The 20308-nt window shown below is 40.3% G+C and overlaps 1 protein-coding gene across 1 annotated transcript in view; it reads left to right on the forward strand.

The window, feature by feature from the left end:
- CTNNA3 (catenin alpha 3) overlaps positions 1–20308 on the forward strand; it is a gene marked incomplete at both ends in the record, with an annotated part of 466214 nt that overhangs the window by 429739 nt on the left and 16167 nt on the right. Inside the window, one exon of the mRNA XM_080347591.1 lies at positions 19270–19375. Coding sequence (XP_080203717.1) covers positions 19270–19375 — 106 coding nt within the window. The remainder of the gene's footprint in view (positions 1–19269; positions 19376–20308) is intronic.

Here is a 20308-nt window from a genome sequence, read left to right on the forward strand (position 1 = left end):
TTCTGAACATATCCCATATCCTTTAACATATAGATGAGCTGAAGGCACAGCACACCCTAAAAAGCAGGTTTTATGGGAGTACCCAGCCATATCCACATCAGCTACAGGCTCTCCAGATTGTGTGCCTGGCTTTGGTCATTTGGTATATCAGAAGTACACTATAGAGTGGGGAGAGGAAGTATGGTTAGAATTTTCAGTATATGACTTCAGTTGTTCCTAAAATATTATTGTACTATTATTTTCCCCTCTTCCCTAAGCTGGGTTACAGACCCATTGTTTGACAGCACCATAGCACTTGCTGTAGTCACCCTCCGCTGTGCAGATGAAGCCATGGGTATTTCAGAGACATAAGGCCTTCATGTTCATAAAATCAGTTCACCTGTATTGTTTTTCCTCCCCCTGTTCACCCTACCAAATGTGTGACGTACTTCTGTTGTGAGTGATCAGTCCACAGGAAATTATTTCAGTTGAACCTTTGGTTTTTTTATGGCCAGGAGTCAAGCTAGGATGGAGTTGCCATCTAATAAAATGTAATTGTTCCCAGAAGCTGCAGGGCTACAAGCGATATCACTATGTTTTGTGTATGATTCATTTTATCTAGTATCCTTTTAGTTCAGTTTTCTTTTTTGAATATGCATAGTTCTGAGTAAAACTATTCATGAATGCTCACCTTGGGAGCATGGTGAACAAGAGAAACAGCGCTGAACGGCTCTGTTTTGTGCTTCAACCTTTTTTAATTAAACCAGGACCTTTTAGGATTCACACAGTCTTCCAATGGTTTTCACACCTTTTTCTTCAACACTATGCAGCATTTTTAACACACTTTTGTTGTTGGTGGTGTTGTTGTTCACTGGCTTTGGTGGCTGCTGTTTTGGGACCCTTGGAGATAAAGGCTCTGTCTTTCTCCTTAAAATGGCACTGATAGTGGCATTCAGCTTCTCTTAGTGTGCCTTGGATCTGATACAGTACTACTGCTCATAAAGGTTAGCAAATAGTGTTGCCTCTCCATCCTGCTGCATTCTTGACAACTTTGAGGCATAATACTGTGTCGTGAGACGACGTGGAGAATGCAAAATTGCCGGCAGGACCCCTTTGAGCACGACGGGCGGGCCGCGAGAGTAAAGAATCTAATTCAATATGAATTTACCATCAATACCCTTTAATGAACTCTTAACAACACTGAATATCAATGTCCCCGAAACCACGTTTTTCCAACCCTTATATACTCTATACCCAAAAGGCCATGCGGCAAGCACAGGCTACGATTGGTTACACATGCAGTCATTCTTCCCATCCCATGATGGTGATTAGCTGCAGGGCACTGTCCACATGCGCAGCGACGACGACGGCGCCCTCCTGCAGCCTGGGTCGAGGGCAGACCAGCTTCTGCTTACTTCCACGTGGTCCTAGTGCACCACAGCCACAACAAGCCCTGGCTTGTTCACAGCATACGGCCCAAAACTCTCCACAATACTGTAGGGCAGAAAGACGTCTGCCCGTACCAAGCGTCTGGCCCAAACTCCGCGCTGCTCTGGCACCAGCTGAGAGCACGTTTCAGCTTTCTCATTATAAAGATGGTGTTTCCCTCATCATGGCCACCAGTTGCCATTCCTGCAGCGAGGCATGTTCACACTCAGAGCACGGTGCTGCCTCCCTGCACCAGGTCTTGTTTCATCCACCCAGGTGAAGGACAAGCAGAGCAGGTGCCCTTCTCTCTGCCATAGACCGTGTGCCCTGGGGAGCTACTGCTGCTTCAACGATGATTGGTAGAGTGAACACAGCTAGTTGACCACTTGGAGGTCAGTACCCGCAGATATGGGGGGTGTATGACCCTAATGTGAGTAACCATGATGTAGATATTTGGGAATATCCACGTCATGCAAATATAGTCTTAATGCAGCATATTCCTAACAGCAGTGGTAACGTGATTTCTTTAGTGAAAGATTGTTATCTGAGCTGGTAGAAGATGACAAAAGGTAGAAACGTAGGGGGATCTGTATCATAGATTACAAACATAATATTTTATTTCACAGTATTTTCCCGTATTTGTCTCAATCCTGAACTGTTAAGGTCATGTGAGAGCTGTCCTTATTGTCAGCAAGTAATGGATCAAACAATTCCACTAGTTTTGTGTGCTCTGTGGTGGCAGAGGGGAGGAGTGACACTGTTCAGTGTACCCTGAGCGATTGACAGTTAATGGAAGGAGTCTCAGAGTTCAGCAGTGTATCTTTATTTCAGAGTAAGCTTTTTATTGAAAAGCTATTGTTGAAAGCTATCTGCTGTAGTCATACTTGTTTCATAGACCATGGAGATCATCCCTGCATATGCACCTCTATTATTGCCCTACAAGAAGTAGCTGACATTGTCACTGAGGTAATCTTAGATTTATGGAAAGGCCACGTGTCAACATACTGAGAAGCAAAATAAAGAAAATACAGCCAGAGCTGTAAAGGAGGAGGTGAGGAGGGTTGTGAGCACACTGGGTCCCACATGCCTACCCCCAGGAATGGGTGGTATTCTGGAGACAGTGTGCTTCTGGTTAGCATTGTGTCAGGAGAGAGGAAACAGAGGAATGTAGTTTCTGCATTTCAGCATTCAGGTCACCTTCCCACTTCCACCTGGATGACTTGATCACTAGTGCTCTTGCTGTTCTGTGGTGGGTCTGGCCCTTTCCCTAGACCTGAAGATAAACTGCATAAGCTAGGATGAGAATTAAGAAAATACTTGGCCACTTCCACTAACACTTTTGATTTATACTTAGCATTAGGCAGTGGTTTATTTTCAGGGTTTTGTTCGTTGTTTTAAACATCCTTTTCCTGTTGGCTGAACCATCTATGCAGAGCACAATATTCAGTGAGTAATGGCTGAGAAGCCTCTTCTGTATGTATGGGCCTGTGGTAATTGCTAGACATATTGTAATGCTCTGCTCTTAAATAACATTTTTTTGGCTAAATAGTTATGAACAGATCGCAGTTCCCAGTTCATTTAGCACTTCAAGCTTTCTGTACTGGAATATACACGATTCCATTTCTCTCTCTTGAATGTCTTCATTAATGCTGTCTGGTCTCTGTCTATATTGCTTTTCAAGTGGGCCAGTCAGACGTAGCAGATGAGGATAGATAACATGAATATTCTAACAGTGATTTCTTTAAAGAGTTTTCAGTGCTTACACAGGAAGGCGTGAGCTGCAGGCACCAGATGCTGGACATTTTTTCCTAGCAACTGTGAGAGCTCGGTGCTATGCTACACCCAGGGGTTTGCTGTCATGGTGTGGGTAACACAGGATATGGCAGGAAAAAGATGCTGCCAAAGAAACTGCTGCTGTTGGAAGGGGTGTTGCAAGCATTTGCTCAGAATTTCATCTAATTTTCCTTTTATGCCTAAAACTTGTTTTTTGCATTTGTAGATACTTAGCTATAAATGCTTTGGTCATATTCAGATTAATCACTGCAGCTTGTGTCTCAAGAGTGTTCTGTCTTCCCATGTAGGTTTCTTGCAGCTTTCCTTTACATAAGCTATAATTTTGCTTTTGGGACTTGCAGTTCAATCTAGATTAACAAGAGAATCAATGAGTTACATGGAGAATCTTACCTTTTATCACACCTTTTTTAACTGACTGGGATTTGTTTGGGTTTTTCCTCAAAGGACACTTCCAGAGTAGTCCACCAAATTCTTTCCAAAGAGCAGTTCTTGTCTACAATATGTCAGGTCCTGACGCCCCGCCATCATCAAACAGCTCCCTCAGTGGACCTCATGGGGCGTCTGGCTGCTGTTTAAAGAACAGCCCGTTTTTGGGATTGGGGATGCACATCACCTCCTCGCTCCTTCCCAAGTGAGAGCCACTCAGATAAGGTCTCACCTTGGCTTCTGATAATAGGCAAAGCAAACAGAAGGTGGGTGGAAGGAAGAATTATCATGGCAATACCATAGAGGGAAGTCCCCACTAAGTTTCTCAGTCACAGTGCCATTCTTCTTTACATCTTTGCTGCAGTGTGGAGCCTACGTCTTGTGTTTCCTTTTCAGTGTCAGGCTATGCAGGATTTGACTGAGTGAATATTTCTAGCACTTCAGCAACATTCAGGAGAGTTATCTTTCCAACCAATCCTAAGACAAGCCACACTAAAAAGCTTTACAGCCCCATAACTCTGCTTATGCAGTGAGAACACCATTATAAATGTAAAGATAAATATATAAGTAAACACGACTGTCTAATGCTTAACTGTGAGAAAAGCAGCTTTTCACATCAGTGAAGCGGGGTTATTAATATAGAAAGAGAAGTTCTCATGGCCTGGGACAGAACACAAGCCTCAGAGCAAAAACCGTCACGATTTTGTCAGGATTTCAGTGAATTTCAGTGCTGTCTGTACTGCATTGCTTGCCAAGGCAGTAATTTATTCCAGAATTTCTCTTCAAATATAAGTCCTGTAGGCTGAGGAAACAAGCTGCAGCTACAGTGTTTGGCCTTAGAATAAAGTATGGTTTCATTCTGATCAAAAAATAGACAAAGTGGTGGTGTTATTCAGGTGTACCATGTTCTTTTCTGGGCATGCTGTATTCAGCTGAAACACTGTCAGAGGATACTTCTTCCTTTCAGTCATAGGAAACTTCAGCTACTGTGATATAATTTAAAAGTCTCATTCACCACAGAGCCTGTGCCAAACATCTTTTCCAATGCTTTCATCTTGACATGGCAAAGTGACAGTGACACTTGCCAGTGGCAAGTAACTTGCCCTATTGATTTGTGTTAATTGTGTTGAATATAATTTTCTGCAAAAACTGTGTGTGCCTTAAGAAAAGTTTCTGTCCTTCTTGGTTGTTAAGAAATCCTTTGAAGTACATAATTAATACAACCGTGAGTGGCCTGTCTTGCTGAGGTTGCACTAGGCAGTTTGAAACAGTAAGGAATGATCTATGTAAGACCCAAATTCTGGCTCTAGTTTGCAGTCTCTGCAGCCAAGCGTTTCAGCAGGTGAGTTCTTGTATCTCTGCGGGGAAGGAAATCCCTTCCTCACCCCCTGCATTCTGCAGCAGGAGTGATGAATGCTCTCTGTTGCCAGTCAGTAGCAAATTCCTTATTTTTAAGATTGGAAAAAGAAAGAAGTAAAATGAGCTAAGCAGCTTTGTACAGCACTACAACCAGACATAACCAGGGTATACGTTCTAGCAAACAGCATCCATGTTAATTTTTCCCACATCTTTGCTTGCCTTTCCTCCCCTCCATCAGCGTTGAATTCTGGCCAGTGACCATGTCCTCTTCTCATACTGCCACTTACCTCTCACCACCATGGGGCTGTGAGAAACCTTTCTTACTGATGTTTAATGAGAGCAGAACCAGGGAGTAAGACCTTTCATGTTCTAACTGCTCTTTTCTTAGATTCATATGGTCAGTGTTGACAACTCACAAAATTATTAGAAATCTTTTCTGTATATTACTTCATGTCTTGGCACTCAGGATGTTTTACTGTGGGTGAAACTTATTTCCAGCATTTTTAAAGTAAGTTTTATGGCTGTTGAACAAACCCTGAGAATGTGACCCCTGAAGCTTGGTAAAGAGCAAGTAAATACAAAGAACCTCAGATTTATTACTTCAGGTCTCATGGTATTTATTCCAGTTTTGTGATATTTTCAAGCCTGACTCATGAGATTTGAATGCTTGAGGGTGACAGTACAAGGATTTCATTCTCACGCTGTTCATGTAACATTGTGTGCACATAAGTAGTTAACAGAGATTAGGAGAGCCCACCATGAAAAGTGTGGGAGATTTGGTAGGATGGGAACACCATGACCTTTTTCCTTTGGTGCTGTAGAGCTGTTCAGAACTCTGAGTCGTCAACTGCATAAATGAGAAATTGTTTATTTACTTTTTTTTCAAAGCATGAACAAGGCAAGTATCAAACTGATAAAGTGCAAAGAAAATACAATACAGTCTGTTGCTAAAACTGATATTTTAATTATACAAAGTATTTATTTTTATTCTAAAATATCTGAAATTAGTTTGCACAGCATTTTAGAGCCAGGTACTCTTTCAGTAAGGGTCAAGTAAGTAGTGCAGCCCTGAAGACTACCTAGGACTGAAATGGCTGCTTCCCGTCATGCCTATTAAGCATTTTGTAGTATGGAGGAAGTAAAAGTAAAAAACATATTTACTGTTTTTACTTAAAAACCCAACACACAAAGAAGCCCTAAACCCCCAGCTCTTGAAATGCAACAAATAGATGACACGTATTAGCTCTGGAGAGCTGGATCTGAGGGATTCTGATTGTATTTGGTGTCCAAGGCAAGACTTTCAAGAGCTTCTGTTGCCTTTCAGTCCAATTCTGTGGCAGTGCCACATGAAACAGCAACCTGTCAGTGAGCTAGACAGTGTCTAGTAGAAAATAAACAGGACTAAAGTAGTATGAGAAAAGTCAAGGGAATTCAAAAATTCAAGCCCAACAAGGCCACCTTGTTCATTTTCTCTGAACTTACTTGTAATAATGTAAGCTTTGTCTGTAGCTTCATAAGGGCTTAGAAATTAAGAGTTGGTAAGAGAATAACTCCACAGTAAAGGTGGACAAATGTGTAGTGGACATCAGCTAACAGCTGGGATATTAATAAAGGATATTATGATCTTTCATTTAATAAGCCGTTATTATTTCCACAGTTTGAAGAGTCTTAAAACACTGATGTTCAGCTGTAACCAAATATTTTAACAATTAAGTGAATTGTCTAATTGATTAACTAATCAACTCTCTTTAAATGCCAGCATTTCAGATACGTGCATGATCTGTCATATTCTGGCAGGAAGACATGAGATTTGCTACTGGGACAAGAAAAAGAAGTGTGAAAATCAGTCATTTGATTTTGGGAAGTTTACATGTTTCCTCTGGACATAAGAACCAAACTGAGTGGAAAAAACAGGTTGCAAGGCATACACATTTTTAGGGTGAGCTAATGCCTGAGAAAGTAGTATTCGGGATCTATATATTCCTGAAAGGAGTGGTGTCCAGCTGAGTCACCTCTTCCATGGTCACCAGCCTCACCATAGAAGATAATATTTCAAGAGATCTCTCATATCAGACCAGATTTCTGCTAATTTTAGGTGATTTTCATACTAGTTATCATATTAGAGGAAATATCTTCAAGTCTCTCATAGAACATATATTTTATAAACACAACATGTTTTAAGTATTGCTGTGATAGAATTGTACATTATTGTTGAAACAATACTGCAAGCTAATGGTGCTTTTCAGAGGTGATGGAGGTAAAGAAGGAACTCTTTGGAAATGTTTTGATAATTGGTTCAAGATATAATCAGAAACTTGTGTGGTGTTTAGAAGATGGATTACTGAGGCATTAGCAATCTAGCAATATGATTAGATATCCATATTAATAAACTTCTGTCCCAATGGCATAGCAGATGTGCTAGGTGCATATGTAACATAAAATGTAAATTTTTTATGAGTAAGTTCTTACTTTTTACTACAAAATGTTTTAATTACATTGTATATCATGCCAATTGTTTCATTTTGCAATGCTGAAAGTGTGGGGTTTGGTTATGGTTGTTTGTGTTTTTTCTAATCTGTGATGACAATTTTCTGATAAATTCTAAAATATGACTCTGCTGTTTGAATGAACTATTTTTGAAAGGTGAATTTTATTGTCTTCCATTACCAACCAACAGCCTATCATTATAGTTTTGTTGCATTGGTTTGGTTCTGATAATCCTGATTTGGTGCCTCTCAAGGCTCAATAGCCTCTGTAATTCCAGTTGCTGTTGAATTTATAATGCATGACATGTGGAATGTAGAACTTCATGGCTCCCTTTTCTAAATGTCAGATGTCACAATCAGGCAAAAATTGCTGTAGTTTTCTGAAGATGAAACCTGAAAACTTGATAAATACAATGATAAGGTATAGTAGTTTAACTACCAGAAAACTGACTCCCCAACTCCAAAAATCTTTTTGTTCCCATGTTCTGTGTCCTAAACTTCATTCAGCTTAACATCCATTTATCATATTTGTGAAATCTTTAGTCATTGTGAATATTTTATTTGCAAAACACTAGATGAGCAGTCTGAAATTTCAGTTAATTTTGCAGTACTTGTAAATAGCATCAGTCAAATACATCTTTTTGAGCAAAAATGTTAGCAGGTTACTGATACCCCAGGTGAGTTTTTCAGTCAAACTTTGATATTAATTTGTAGGGATTTTTCAGAAGCCTGATTCCTTTGTTGTGAAATACTGGGTATTTAAAATTATAATTGTGTCCCTGAGAGGCCTTATTCTTTTGAGTAGCTTTAAAAGCTATTAATGACAGCTTGTGGGCGGAAGTGTTGAAAAACGTGATTATTAATAGCACATTTTAACACCAGAAGTAGGATAGCACATGTAAACTCTGAAAATGGCATGGCTGGTGATTAGCAAGATGATGTAGTAAGAGGCATTCTGAAAGATTAATTTTTGAATCAACATTTCAGTGGAATGATAAACACTTCAATAAAGAATATTACAGTAGGAAGCATTGAGAAGAAGGAGGAAAGTAATGGAACAGCCATCTTAAGGCACATCAAGGATAAGAGGGTTATTAGGGGCAGTCAGCATGGCTTTACCAAGGGTAAGTCATGCTTGACCAACCTCATAGCCTTTTATGAGAATGTAACAAGGTGGATGGATGATGGCAGAGCGGTGGATGTGGTCTACCTTGACTTCAGTAAAGCCTTTGACACAGTCTCCCACAGCATCCTCACAGCTAAGTTGAGGAGGTGTGGTCTAGACAATAGAGTAGTGAGGTAGGTTACAAACTGGCTTAAGGAGAGAAGCCAGAGAGTGGTAGTCAATGGTGCGGAGTCTAGTTGGAGGCCAGTATCTAGTGGAGTGCCACAGGGGTCAGTACTGGGGCCAATATTATTCAATATATTCATTAACGATTTAGACGAGGGAATAGAGTGTACTATCAGCAAGTTTGCTGATGACACTAAGCTGGGAGGAGTGGCTGACACGCCAGAAGGCTGTGCTGCCATCCAGCGAGACCTGGACAAACTCTAGAGTTGGGCGGGGAATAACCTAATGAAATTTAACAAGGGAAAGTGTAGAGTCCTGCATCTGGGCAGGAACAACCCCAGGTTCCAGTATAGGTTGGGAAATTACATATTAGAGAGCAGTGTAGGGGAAAGGGACCTGGGGGTCCTAGTGGACAACAGGATGACCATGAGCCAGCACTGTGCCCTTGTGGCCAGGAAGGCCAATGGCATCCTCGGGTATATTAGAAGGGGGGTGGTTAGTAGATCAAGAGAGGTCCTCCTTCCCCTCTACTCTGCCCTGGTGAGACCCCATCTGGAATATTGTGTCCAGTTCTGGGCCCCTCAGTTCAAGAAGGACAGGGAACTGCTGGAGAGGGTCCAGTGTAAGGCAACCAAGATGATTAAGGGAGTGGAGCACCTCCCTTATGAAGAAAGACTCATGGAGCTGGGTCTCTTTAGTTTGGAGGAGACTGAGGGGTGACCTTATTAATGTTTATAAATATATAAAGGGTGAGTGCCACGAGGACAGAGCCAGGCTCTTCTCAGTGGCAAACAATGATAGGACAACGGGTAATGGGATCAAGCTGGAACACAAGAGGTTCCACTTAAATTTGAGAAAAAACTTCTTCTCAGTAAGGGTGACAGAGCCTGGAACAGGCTGCCCAGGGAGGTTGTGGAGTCTCCTTCTCTGAAGACATTCAAAACCCGCCTGGACATGTTCCTGTGCGACCTCACCTAGGTGTTCCTGCTCCAGCAGGGGGATTGGACTGGATGATCTTTTGAGGTCCCTTCCAATCCCAAACATACTGTGATACTGTGAAAATGATTGTGCTGTGAATCAGCTTAAAGAATCTGAAAAAAGTTAGAGGGAAGGTGAAAAAGAGATTTGCAGAAGCTAACTGCACTAAGTAAAATACTGCAAGAAGACAGAGCAGACAGTACCGTGGCCTCCTTTCTAGCCCATGGTATTCATCAGTTTTTCCAGTTCTCCCAATTTTCTTTTTTCATGATTAGAGATTGAGGCTTGAAGACATGTCCACTAGGCAGCCTTGAGCCAAACTTAAAATCATCTGAGCAGCATAGATTGTGGTGAGTCTTGTGAATGTTGAGATCTGGATGAGGTTTTTTGATTACTATAGTAAAGAGAAGTGAGAGAAAATTTGAGATAAGAAGGGTTCAGAATTAAAACTGTATGTCATTGATACAGCTCTTAGCTTAATTGTGTTAAAAGACCTCTCAGCAGTTGTGTTCACACCTACACAGACTGCACAGCTGGGTTCTGGTTCTATCTTTAGATCAGGCATGTCAAACTCGTTTTCACTAGGGTCCACATCAGTATCATGGCCTCCTTCAAAGGGCCAAATGTTAACTTAGGACTGGATAAATGTAGGAGTAGTTAGATTTATACAGTCCTAAACTGTACTGTGTGCTGTGTTAATTGGGGAGGTGTGATGAAAGCTAGAAACCTACTAAGAAAGCCAGTCATTGTGCGTGTGAGAGACACATTTCCCAGACCTTCTGGTTTGTTTGGCTGGTATTGAAATCTTGATGCACTGTCTTCATGTGCAAGGTGGTCTTCATGTAGAGGCAATTACTCCAAAGTTATCTGATTGTCTTGCCACAAAATATACATGGTGTGTAATGATGTGAACTGTGACATATGTGAGAGCAAATTGAAATAATGAATCCACCTTTCTTTGCAGTTTCTACTGTCATCTGATTAATGGCACTGTGTTCACTTGGGTTGGGAAAAAAACATATCAGAAGGGTAAGCTCGAGAATGACAAATTGATCATATAGTACACATAAATACATAATTACAGCTATTTAGGTATGTAATACAGCTGGCAGTTATCTCATATTACTGAATCAGAGGTCTCATTCTTTGACTAGTTCATGACAATCTTTTTGTACTACTATAATTAATAAAAAAATAACTTTCTGAACTCCAAGTTTGGGATTTTTTATGTTTATTTTTTTATAATGAATTTACCATCACTTTCAGTTGCTTTTAAGTTTAAAAATCTAAAAATCCGTTAGAAGATGGTTCTTTACAGTGACTACATCCTCTTTGCTGCCATCCATTTTTGGTTTTTAGTTCCCCCAGGAAATAAGTAAAGTGTACCATGTATTTTACTTCGGGTTTCTGAAGATGTAATTATTAATAAAAGCTTCACCATAACTCTGTTTCCAGAGGGTAGTTGGCACCTTCAGCCTTTAGCTTGGCCCTTTTGAATTTAAGCGTTTAGTTATGCATCTTCCAGAGTTCCTAATGGTTTTCTAATGGTCTCTTCCAGTAGTTTGTGTTCAAAAACGGTGTCTGTTCTAAAACTGTGGAAGTGACTTCAAAAGTTAGAAAAACGTGACAATTTGATACTGATTTAATTGCATCTGTGGACCAGGCATTCCTTGTGTGGTTATTTGCGTCCAGGAGACAGTGGATGGACTTGGAACAGTGGACTGCGTGCAGACAGGGTGATGGACTGAACTTGTAGCCACCTTCACCAAGACGGATGTAACCAAGTGGGGCAGGAGCTCTCAAGATGGGACTTCAGAGTGACGTTCAGGTTTCCTCAGGCAGCCCCTGTTGTGTTGATCAACAGCTGTGATGGAGAATCTGGCCCATCCAGACTCCCCAGGTAGTTCCTGCTGCAAGACTGATGGTAGTCTACCCAGAAGATACTTGTAAATAGCCAGTAGGAACTGCTGATGCAGGTGCAGAAATGGTGACTTCAAACAGTCCTTTGTATGTTGTACTTTGTAAAGTCGTGAGGGTGTGTGTAGTTTGGTTAATGAATAGCGATGGATTGGTGATGCACAGGCTGGAGTGGTTGTGGAACTGCAGGCCAGCTGAATGAAAAAACTGCAGCAGAAGAATGGTTTGGGAAGTCTCCCACAATGCAGCTGAAGGTGCTGTTGTGCAGATACTTGCAGTAGAGTCCAGAGAGAGACCAAGTGTCCTGTTTCTGAGAGAGAATTTCCCACAAGAGCATTACCCTGTGCCAAGTTCCCAACAACTCAGTTTTAACACTGTTGATGAATGTCTGTGCACTGCTGTAAATTTTCAAAAGGTGGGGGCTGCCATTAGGTTTTGGTTTGGTTTAGTGGTTTTTTTTTTTTTTTTTTTTTTTTATGACATGATTAAACAAGGAATAAATACCCTGAAAAAATGATAGCATAGTGTTCTTAAAGCACCACATTCAAATTTGCTGTTGGAGTTTTAACCTCTGCCTTTTGGTATTCACTGAGTTTTAGTTGCTATAATAGGCCTTGCTACAAGGCATGTTCCAGAACAGAAAGGAAATAGTCTCGAGATATATATTGCTGGATTCTTTTAAAGAAAATAAGTTAATAGAAAACAGATGTGACAAAAGATTTTCAGAACAATTCAATTGCTTTCTCTCATTGGAGAAGTGAAAAGGGACACTTTGAAGAACAAAGGGAGTGCTTCTTTCATTTTTTAAAGGTTACAGCATAGCAAGAGGATTTTTAAGAAAATATTGACTTATTTAAGTGGCATTGCTATCTGTTTGCACTGTACTGCTTACATTCATATTTTGTTTAATTAGTAACCCTCCAATGGCTTTTTTCTGCTTCCAGGCTGTTAAGACTTGCTTTTTCTAGACCATGTTATAACTCCTGTTAAAAATACAACACATGGTCCACAAGAGTGGGAAGCAGCTGGGCCACTCTGCAGTGGGAGCCCTTAGAGATAACACTGACTTTCTGCCAGGGCTGGAACTCACCTCTGTGCTTTTAGAATTTGCCATTCTGGAGCTACAGTGCTGCTGTGTTGCAAACATACTCCACGTGGCCAAATACCTCTGTGTTTGCTCTTTGGGCTCTCACAGGAGACAACCTCCAGTACCTCTGCAGAGAGGCTCTCAGTGCCCACAGAAGTATCATAGTGTGTCTGGCCTGTTTGTACAGCACAAAATTTGACACCTTTTGCTTTGTCCATGTTGTTGCATAATTCAGGTCAGACTGTAAGGAAGCTGTCCGTTTATTAACATGCGTGCACACTATTTTAATGGGTTTTGTTGATAATAGTTTCAACTTACGGAAAGGCTGGGATTTAAAAAATGATTGGAATACAGAGTCTGTGAGGCTGTTGGATGGTGTCTTATGTTAGAGCTATTAAAGTCTCTAGATAGTTTCTGTTCATGACAGGGAAAATGGGAGAAGGGAGCTTGGTGAGGCAAATATCAGAAACTTTTCCTGTAATCAACAAAACAGTAACTACAGATATGTAACATAGTGATTAAAAATAATAGACATCCAAATTAGAGCCCATGACTGATAAGATCTGCTGACCTTCTTAGCAACTGAAAATCAGTGTCCTTTCAAAAGCTGAATTTAGAAGCAGAAAGAGATGGAGAAACATCTGAGAGATAATGAGAGGAAAAAGAGGTGAGAAACAAATATTTGATGCCTGCTTCAGATACCAGAACTCACTGGTGATGTTGTGGTATTCTCTCACATACACCAACAATGTTTGCATATGGATGTGAGAAATGGATCAGAGGGAGATCTGGGGAGAGATTTCTGGTGGCACAGGGAGAAGTGGCTGTGAAATGGCTAACTGGGGGAACCAGTTTCTACCTCTGCAAATTGTTTCTTCTGTAACTAAACAAAATGGGAGTGACGGAGCTTCATGGATGGCATCTGCTCAGTAATGGCATCATCAAATTTATTCAGGTGAGCTATACTGTACAAACCACTGCTTTTTTTTTTACTATTTCATATCTATTTTTAATAAACTGTTACCCAACACAGAAGTGTTTCTGTGTTTACATGCACTTACAGAGGTGAAAATCTCAGAATTGTGAGCTCCTTCCATACTTGTGCTCACAAATGGACACCCTTGGACTTCAGAGCTTCTCTTGCAATCTTTGGCAAAATGCATCATCAATGTGACCAGTTTATACCCAGTTGAGACCAGCTGCAGGAGGGTGTATTCCTGTCTGACCACTGTTTTTATCACTACAGGCTTTTGGCATTCTTTTCTTTTTTGTGGTGGTGTTTTTTTGTGTGGTGTTTTTTTTTGGTTTGTTTTGTTGTGGTGTTTGTTGTTTTTTTGTTTTGTTTTGTTTTGTTTTTTAATCTAGTGTAAAATCCACTTATAAAGTAATTTAGTAACAATAAGCACTGCAAAGTGCTTTTAATTTTCAGATCACAATGACAAAATTATAGCTGTTATGTATATATGCAAATATATATTTCTCTAACTATATGTTTTTGTTTTTCATACACCTCCTGCAGCTAGTCTCAACAGAGCAGGAATTGCATGTTTTCATTAACTCATTTTGTCAGGGTTGGCAAGAGAAGTCCAAACGGCTTTGCACAGATTTGATCTTCTGGATTTACAGGTGAATGGAAAGGGCATCTGTGTGCACAAGTGCCGGTATGGGAAGATCTCACAATTCTTAGATTTTCATCTCTGTGTTACTAACATACCAGCCACTTCTGTATTCGGTTGTTGCACGTACAAATATTCAATGCATATACATACACATCGAGTCAGAGATGGACAAACATACCCCTTTGATGCTTTGCTTTCCAGGTTCTGTTGCTGCTACGATTAGTTTTGTCACACTTCTAATTTAAGAACTTGTAGTCAGGCTTTCAGCTGCTCTTCCACCTCTCAGACTACACATACAGCTCCTCACCTGACATACTGTCTTTTCTGTTCCCACTTGACTTCTGCCTCTTCCCTCTCCTCTCCCATACTATTTTAAGATGTAGTTCCAAATTATGAAGCCTCTTTGACAGGTAACATAATGTTCAGTAACTATTAATATCAGCATTTTTTCACTACTATTTCAGGACTTCTCATTTTCAAGTGTCATGATTAGGATGATGGGGCAGCACTTTGCTATATAGGACTACATTCTGAAGCAAAAATTCCTCGGTGTTAAGCCATATGCTTTTTAAAAATGGAGACCAGAAGTAGCAATTTAGTGACAGTTATTTTGCAGTAGTGTAATGTTCACCTTTGAACCTGCAGCCAAGTTTTCAGTTCTTGGATTTTTCCAAAAGTTTATAGAGCTGACAAAATAGGACATGTGAGCTTAAAAACAAGAGTGTTCCCAACCTATACTGGAACTTGGGGTTGTTCCTGCCCAGATGCAGGACTCTACACTTTCCCTTGTTAAATTTCATTAGGTTATTGCCCGCCCAACTCTCCCGCCTGTCCAGGTCTCGCTGGATGGCAGCACAGCCTCCTGGCGTGTCAGCCTTGTTACATTCTCATAAAAGGCTATGAGGTTGGTCAAGCATGACTTACCCTTGGTAAAGCCATGCTGACTGCCCCTAATAACCCTCTTATCCTTGATATGCCTTGAGATGGCACCAAGGATAAGCTGTTCCATTACTTTCCCATGTTACTTTTCATGTTTAAATAGCTGTATTCTGGCTTCATCAATCAAAGCAGAAAGAGGAAGAAAACACAGGGGATCATTAAGAATGGTCTCTTCTGTGTTTTAATATTATTAAATAGTTTTTCTGAACAGTGTTACGCTGTCACACAGTATTTCACAGGGTTAGAAGTGGCCTGTATGGGAAAGGTCTGCAGAGGCTGGGAACAGACACTGTCCGGAGGGGCCTAAGGGCTGGTGCAGCCTGACAGTCCAGGCCCTGGGTGCTGTGGCCCCATGCCAGCCGCCAGTGAGGGTCATTGCACAGGCCTTGCACTGGGGATGAACCACAGTGTACCCTAGAGGCTTCTCTTGTTCTGTGGAACTACCAGGAGACTCAGATTTTCTTCAGAGATCACAACAAGTGATCACAGTTTTTGTGAAATTCAGAGAATCATGGACATCACTATCAGAATTGAAACCGGTAAATACAAAAGGCCTTTGAAAAATCTGCTTCTGTATTGTCTGCTAAGTGCTGAGAAAATTTTCGATTGCTCTGTTTTGTTCTTGGGTGGCAAAATACAGGAAGAGCAACAAAAATAAATGAGTAGGTTCTTTGCTGAGCAAAGTCATTTAAATAATAGCTTTATTTATTTAGTAAAACTGGTGAAAGCGTAAGGGATCTGGGAAGAGAAGGATGACCTAGATAAGAAAATTACCAACGTGACATCAATAATGAAGTATCTAGGTAGTAGAAGCTGCCCCAGAGCAGAAAAAGAAAGACTGCTATAAACTTTTATCAGTGTAAAAAAACCTGCTGTAAAAACCTGCTTTGACTGAACAGATGCCTTCTAGATAAGACATGCGTGTCATTGTTGATAGACCATGTCCACCATATGAGTGTGTAAGTCCCATGTAATCCTCTTGGTGCCACACAACCCGGTGACTGCAGTTGAAGAGGAATTCCCGTGTCAAGATTTTTTAGAGCCTTACTGCTTATTCCACCATCATAAGCTGAAGCTTTAGGAAGCAAACCCAAACCTATTCATTCCATTGGCACTTCGTCTTCTGTTTTCTAAATTAAACATTACGTCTTTCCAGGAATTCTACAGAGACCTCGTTTCTGTAAAAAAAAGAGGAAAGTGTTACTTCTCCTGTGTTTACTGTTTTCCCATTGCCTTTTCTTCTGCAGCTTGCAAGTGTTGATTTCTGATGGATTTTTGTTCCTCTGAAACTTCTTATTTCTACTTACTGTCTTGTTGTGTAGGGACTGACCCTCCACTTGTATCTGTGCATTTCATTTTCCTGAGTGCACATCTTCATTTTAAATTGTATCTACCTTTTCTTCCATACTTCTCTCAAGAGAATTCTTAATTACACATCTGGCCTCCCAGCCTATTTCTTTGCCCTTCCACATCAGTATCAAGTTTAAGTTCATTAAGCATTTTCTTTTTTCCTTCATTCAAGTCATAAAGAACTGAGCAGCACAGAAGCCAAGGCAGATCCCAGCAAAACCAGGTTCCTTCCTCTATTTTTCCCCCCATTGTGACAGCAGCCCAGTCTGTCTTGGAGTATGCTCTTCCACCAGTTTTGCATCTACCTTGCATTTATATTGTTTAGGTAATTTATGAAAATGCAACAGGAGAAATTTTCAGAAGCCTATCCGAAGATTCACAGTATTTATAACTTCTAATCTTTCCAGAGGCCATAAAAGCTTATTCTACATTGATCTGACAATAATTATCCTCAAAAAATCATGTTGACTGTTACTTACCTCTGTTATATTTTGCATGCTTCCAATTTGTTTATGAATTGATAGGATCTGCTGGCTCTGAGCAGACACTGTTTGGAACTCACAGGCAAAATGAAGTCGATGGCTCTGCCAGCATCTCTACCAAGAGATGCTGAAGGGCAGCACTCAGAACGTCAACAGGATCTGTGAAGTCTCTGCACACTCAAAGATACCAAGCCAGCAAAAACCAGTCTTAGTCAGATCAGCCCATGTAATGCTCATTTATAAGGTATATTTCTTTCCTATATACCAGCCCACTCTTGCTGGAAAAAAGCCTGTGCTTTTGGATCCCCTCTCCTTATTCCTCTTCGAGGGAGATGCAGACCTGATACATTGCTGGTGCAGGAAGGCAAAAAAATAAGAGGGGCTATGAGCTTCTGTCTTACACTCATTTTCATTTCCAGAATTACAGAATAGTGAATATATGTACTGTGTTCATGTTGCCTGGAACTTCACTGACCTATCCTGGGTCCATATAATCCAGGTATTTTTGTAAGTCTTAAATTCCTTTACTCAAAAAAGGTATTTGTAACTACAAAATACTATTTAATACAGAGTTTAAGGTAATTTACCTTGTACCTTTCGCATCCTTTTCTTATCTGGCTACACTTCTACTTACATAAATGAACTGCTTCAGCCATCGCATCTGTAAATGTTGAGTGTGGGTTTGGCCTTCTTAATAGAAGCGTGAGTCATTCTTAAACACTATTTGTAAGCCTTTATTTCATGACTTAGCTGTGGTTTATGGCTCATCGGCATCCTTCCCCCTTTTTCTTAAAGAGTGTAGTTGAGAAGAACTGGTGCAATTAGGTGGCAAGTGGAGCAGAAATCGTCAGTCCTCATTGCTGAGTGTTCCTGTAATGCCTCTGGCGGTGGCCGTATTTGTGGTGGAAAGAAATACTTTCTTTTCATGTGTCTGAAATATCTTTATTGGTTAAAATTGCTATACTATTAGCCACATCCTCTGAGGGACTTGCACAGGTACAATTGCTAGTTCAGTTGAACAGCTTCACCACCAAAATACTTGGTCAGTGTATCTTCAGATGTCAAAAAAATTGGAGGTTTGTTTGTTTGTTTGTTTTTTTACCAGAATGGTTTGCCTTGTTTAAACATGGAACTGTATTGACTGCTCATTGGGACAAAGACGTACAGTCATTTTTTTCCATGTTGTCCACTTCCTTTGTTCCATTGCAGAACTTGTAAACTGACATGAGGGCTTCAGGCATTAAGTGTTTACATAGTCAGAGGCTGAATTGCAAAGTTGCATTTAGTGGGGTTGTTCACTTTTTGCATGTGTGAAGTATTATATGATTAAGTAAGTGTTGATTTGAGCTTAGCTGAAGTATTGAGGCATTGAAGAAGCCGAAGCACAAGAGAATGTGAAGAACAGTAATGGCTGTATTACCTTAAATATTCATATTTTATTTCTTAGGTTCTAGAAAGATTTTTTCATGTAATGAGGTTTCTTGGGTTTTGTTGTATTGTTTTCTAAAAGGTTGGCTTCTTGAGAAACTGTTCATAAGAACTTCACAGTTTTCCTAAATGGAAGATTGTCCTTTGAATAATTTTTGAAATTATTTCACAAGTACTTTCAGAATTGTATATCTGTATTTTATGTTGCATTTGTTAGTTTTAATTGCAGCCCTGCTCATGTTTTCCAGCCATGCTTGTGCACCAATTAATTAAAAACCAAACAAACCAAACCCCCACACCACCTCAGATATCCATAATGTGTCTCAGAGTACGTCACTGTGCTGAACTTTGTTTGAATGTATTTACTAGAAAAATTCCTGGAAGGGAAAAGAATTCCACAGAATCACTGGAAAAACAAACAGCAGAAGTAGTCTTTTAAAACCCATATCCTGAGGACTTGGCATGGGTTGTGCCTGCAGTATAAAAAAAAAAATGTGTGACATCTTTCTGGTACTTCTGCATCCAGCTGATGCCAAACAATAAAAATACATGGGACATGAAAACAAAGCAGTTGGGGAGGCGGGGATTTAATAAATGCTGCTTCTGTACGGATTAGTTGTTCAGTTGAGTTCTTCTGTGCCTGATTTGCATGGATATGATATATTCTTAGTTTTTGAATAATGTAATAAGGTTGTTTCTTTTGAAGGGGTAGAGGACCACTGAAGAACACATCTGATGTAATTAATGCAGCAAAAATGATTTCAGAATCAGGATCAAGGATGGATGTCCTGGCACGGCTGATTGCCAATCAGGTAGGTTGTTTATGCAGTAATAGATTAAACTCTGTCACAGATTAATCTGTCCACAGAACCAGCAACACCTGAGAAGGTCACTAACTAAAGTACTTGTGACATTTTTAGATCTGTTTCTGAAGCAATGGATACATAGATCCTGTCTCAGTCATATGTGTGGCCATATAATTAGAAATATATAGAAATATATAGTTAGAAATACACATAAATGTACGTGTACATACATTACAGCTGTATATGTACATATACCTATGTACATGCATGTATATCTCTGTGTATGTTGAAGTGCCTCTTTTAAGGCATGAACACAACATTTTGCATGTTTAGTGTAGTCCATTCTTGACTTTCTTGGGTAAATCCCCCAGAAACTACTTGAGCTGTGTGAGATGACTCAGCTGTGTGAACAGAGGAAAGCTGCACTGGCACAAAGTCCTGCAGAGGTCCTACTGGTCTGGACAGCTGCTAGGTCTCAGTAACACGGCTTTGCCGTCCTTGAAATTATGTAAAGCATTTCTGTTCCTAGTCTTTGTGACTGCCTTTTAGGTCTGGGGTAGCATGGTATAGTCAGTGTCTTTCCTTCCCTCACTTCTGATTTTCACATACACACTTGCTTTTCTAGTATCTATAAAGCAGAAACTGCCTTGTTAGTGTTTTGTGTCATATGTGTCTCTGAATTCCAGATTAACAAGAATTTCTATTATCGATCTATACAGTTGTGATCTGATTTGTGTAAAAACTACGTAAAGTGTCTTGAGTCCCTGTTACTGATCTTGACATACATTCTTCCAGCACATCTCTCTTTTCAAGAGCACTGGAGAATGAATGGCTCCTTTCCAGATTTTTATCAATTACAAATAAAAATTCAGAGCCATAACTGTCATTAATCTGTTGCAGAAACTGATATGGTAGTGAAGCCAAAGATGAGTAAGGGAC

This window comes from Nesoenas mayeri (assembly GCF_963082525.1).
Source record: "Nesoenas mayeri genome assembly, chromosome: 7".
In the NCBI taxonomy this organism is placed as follows: domain Eukaryota; kingdom Metazoa; phylum Chordata; class Aves; order Columbiformes; family Columbidae; genus Nesoenas; species Nesoenas mayeri.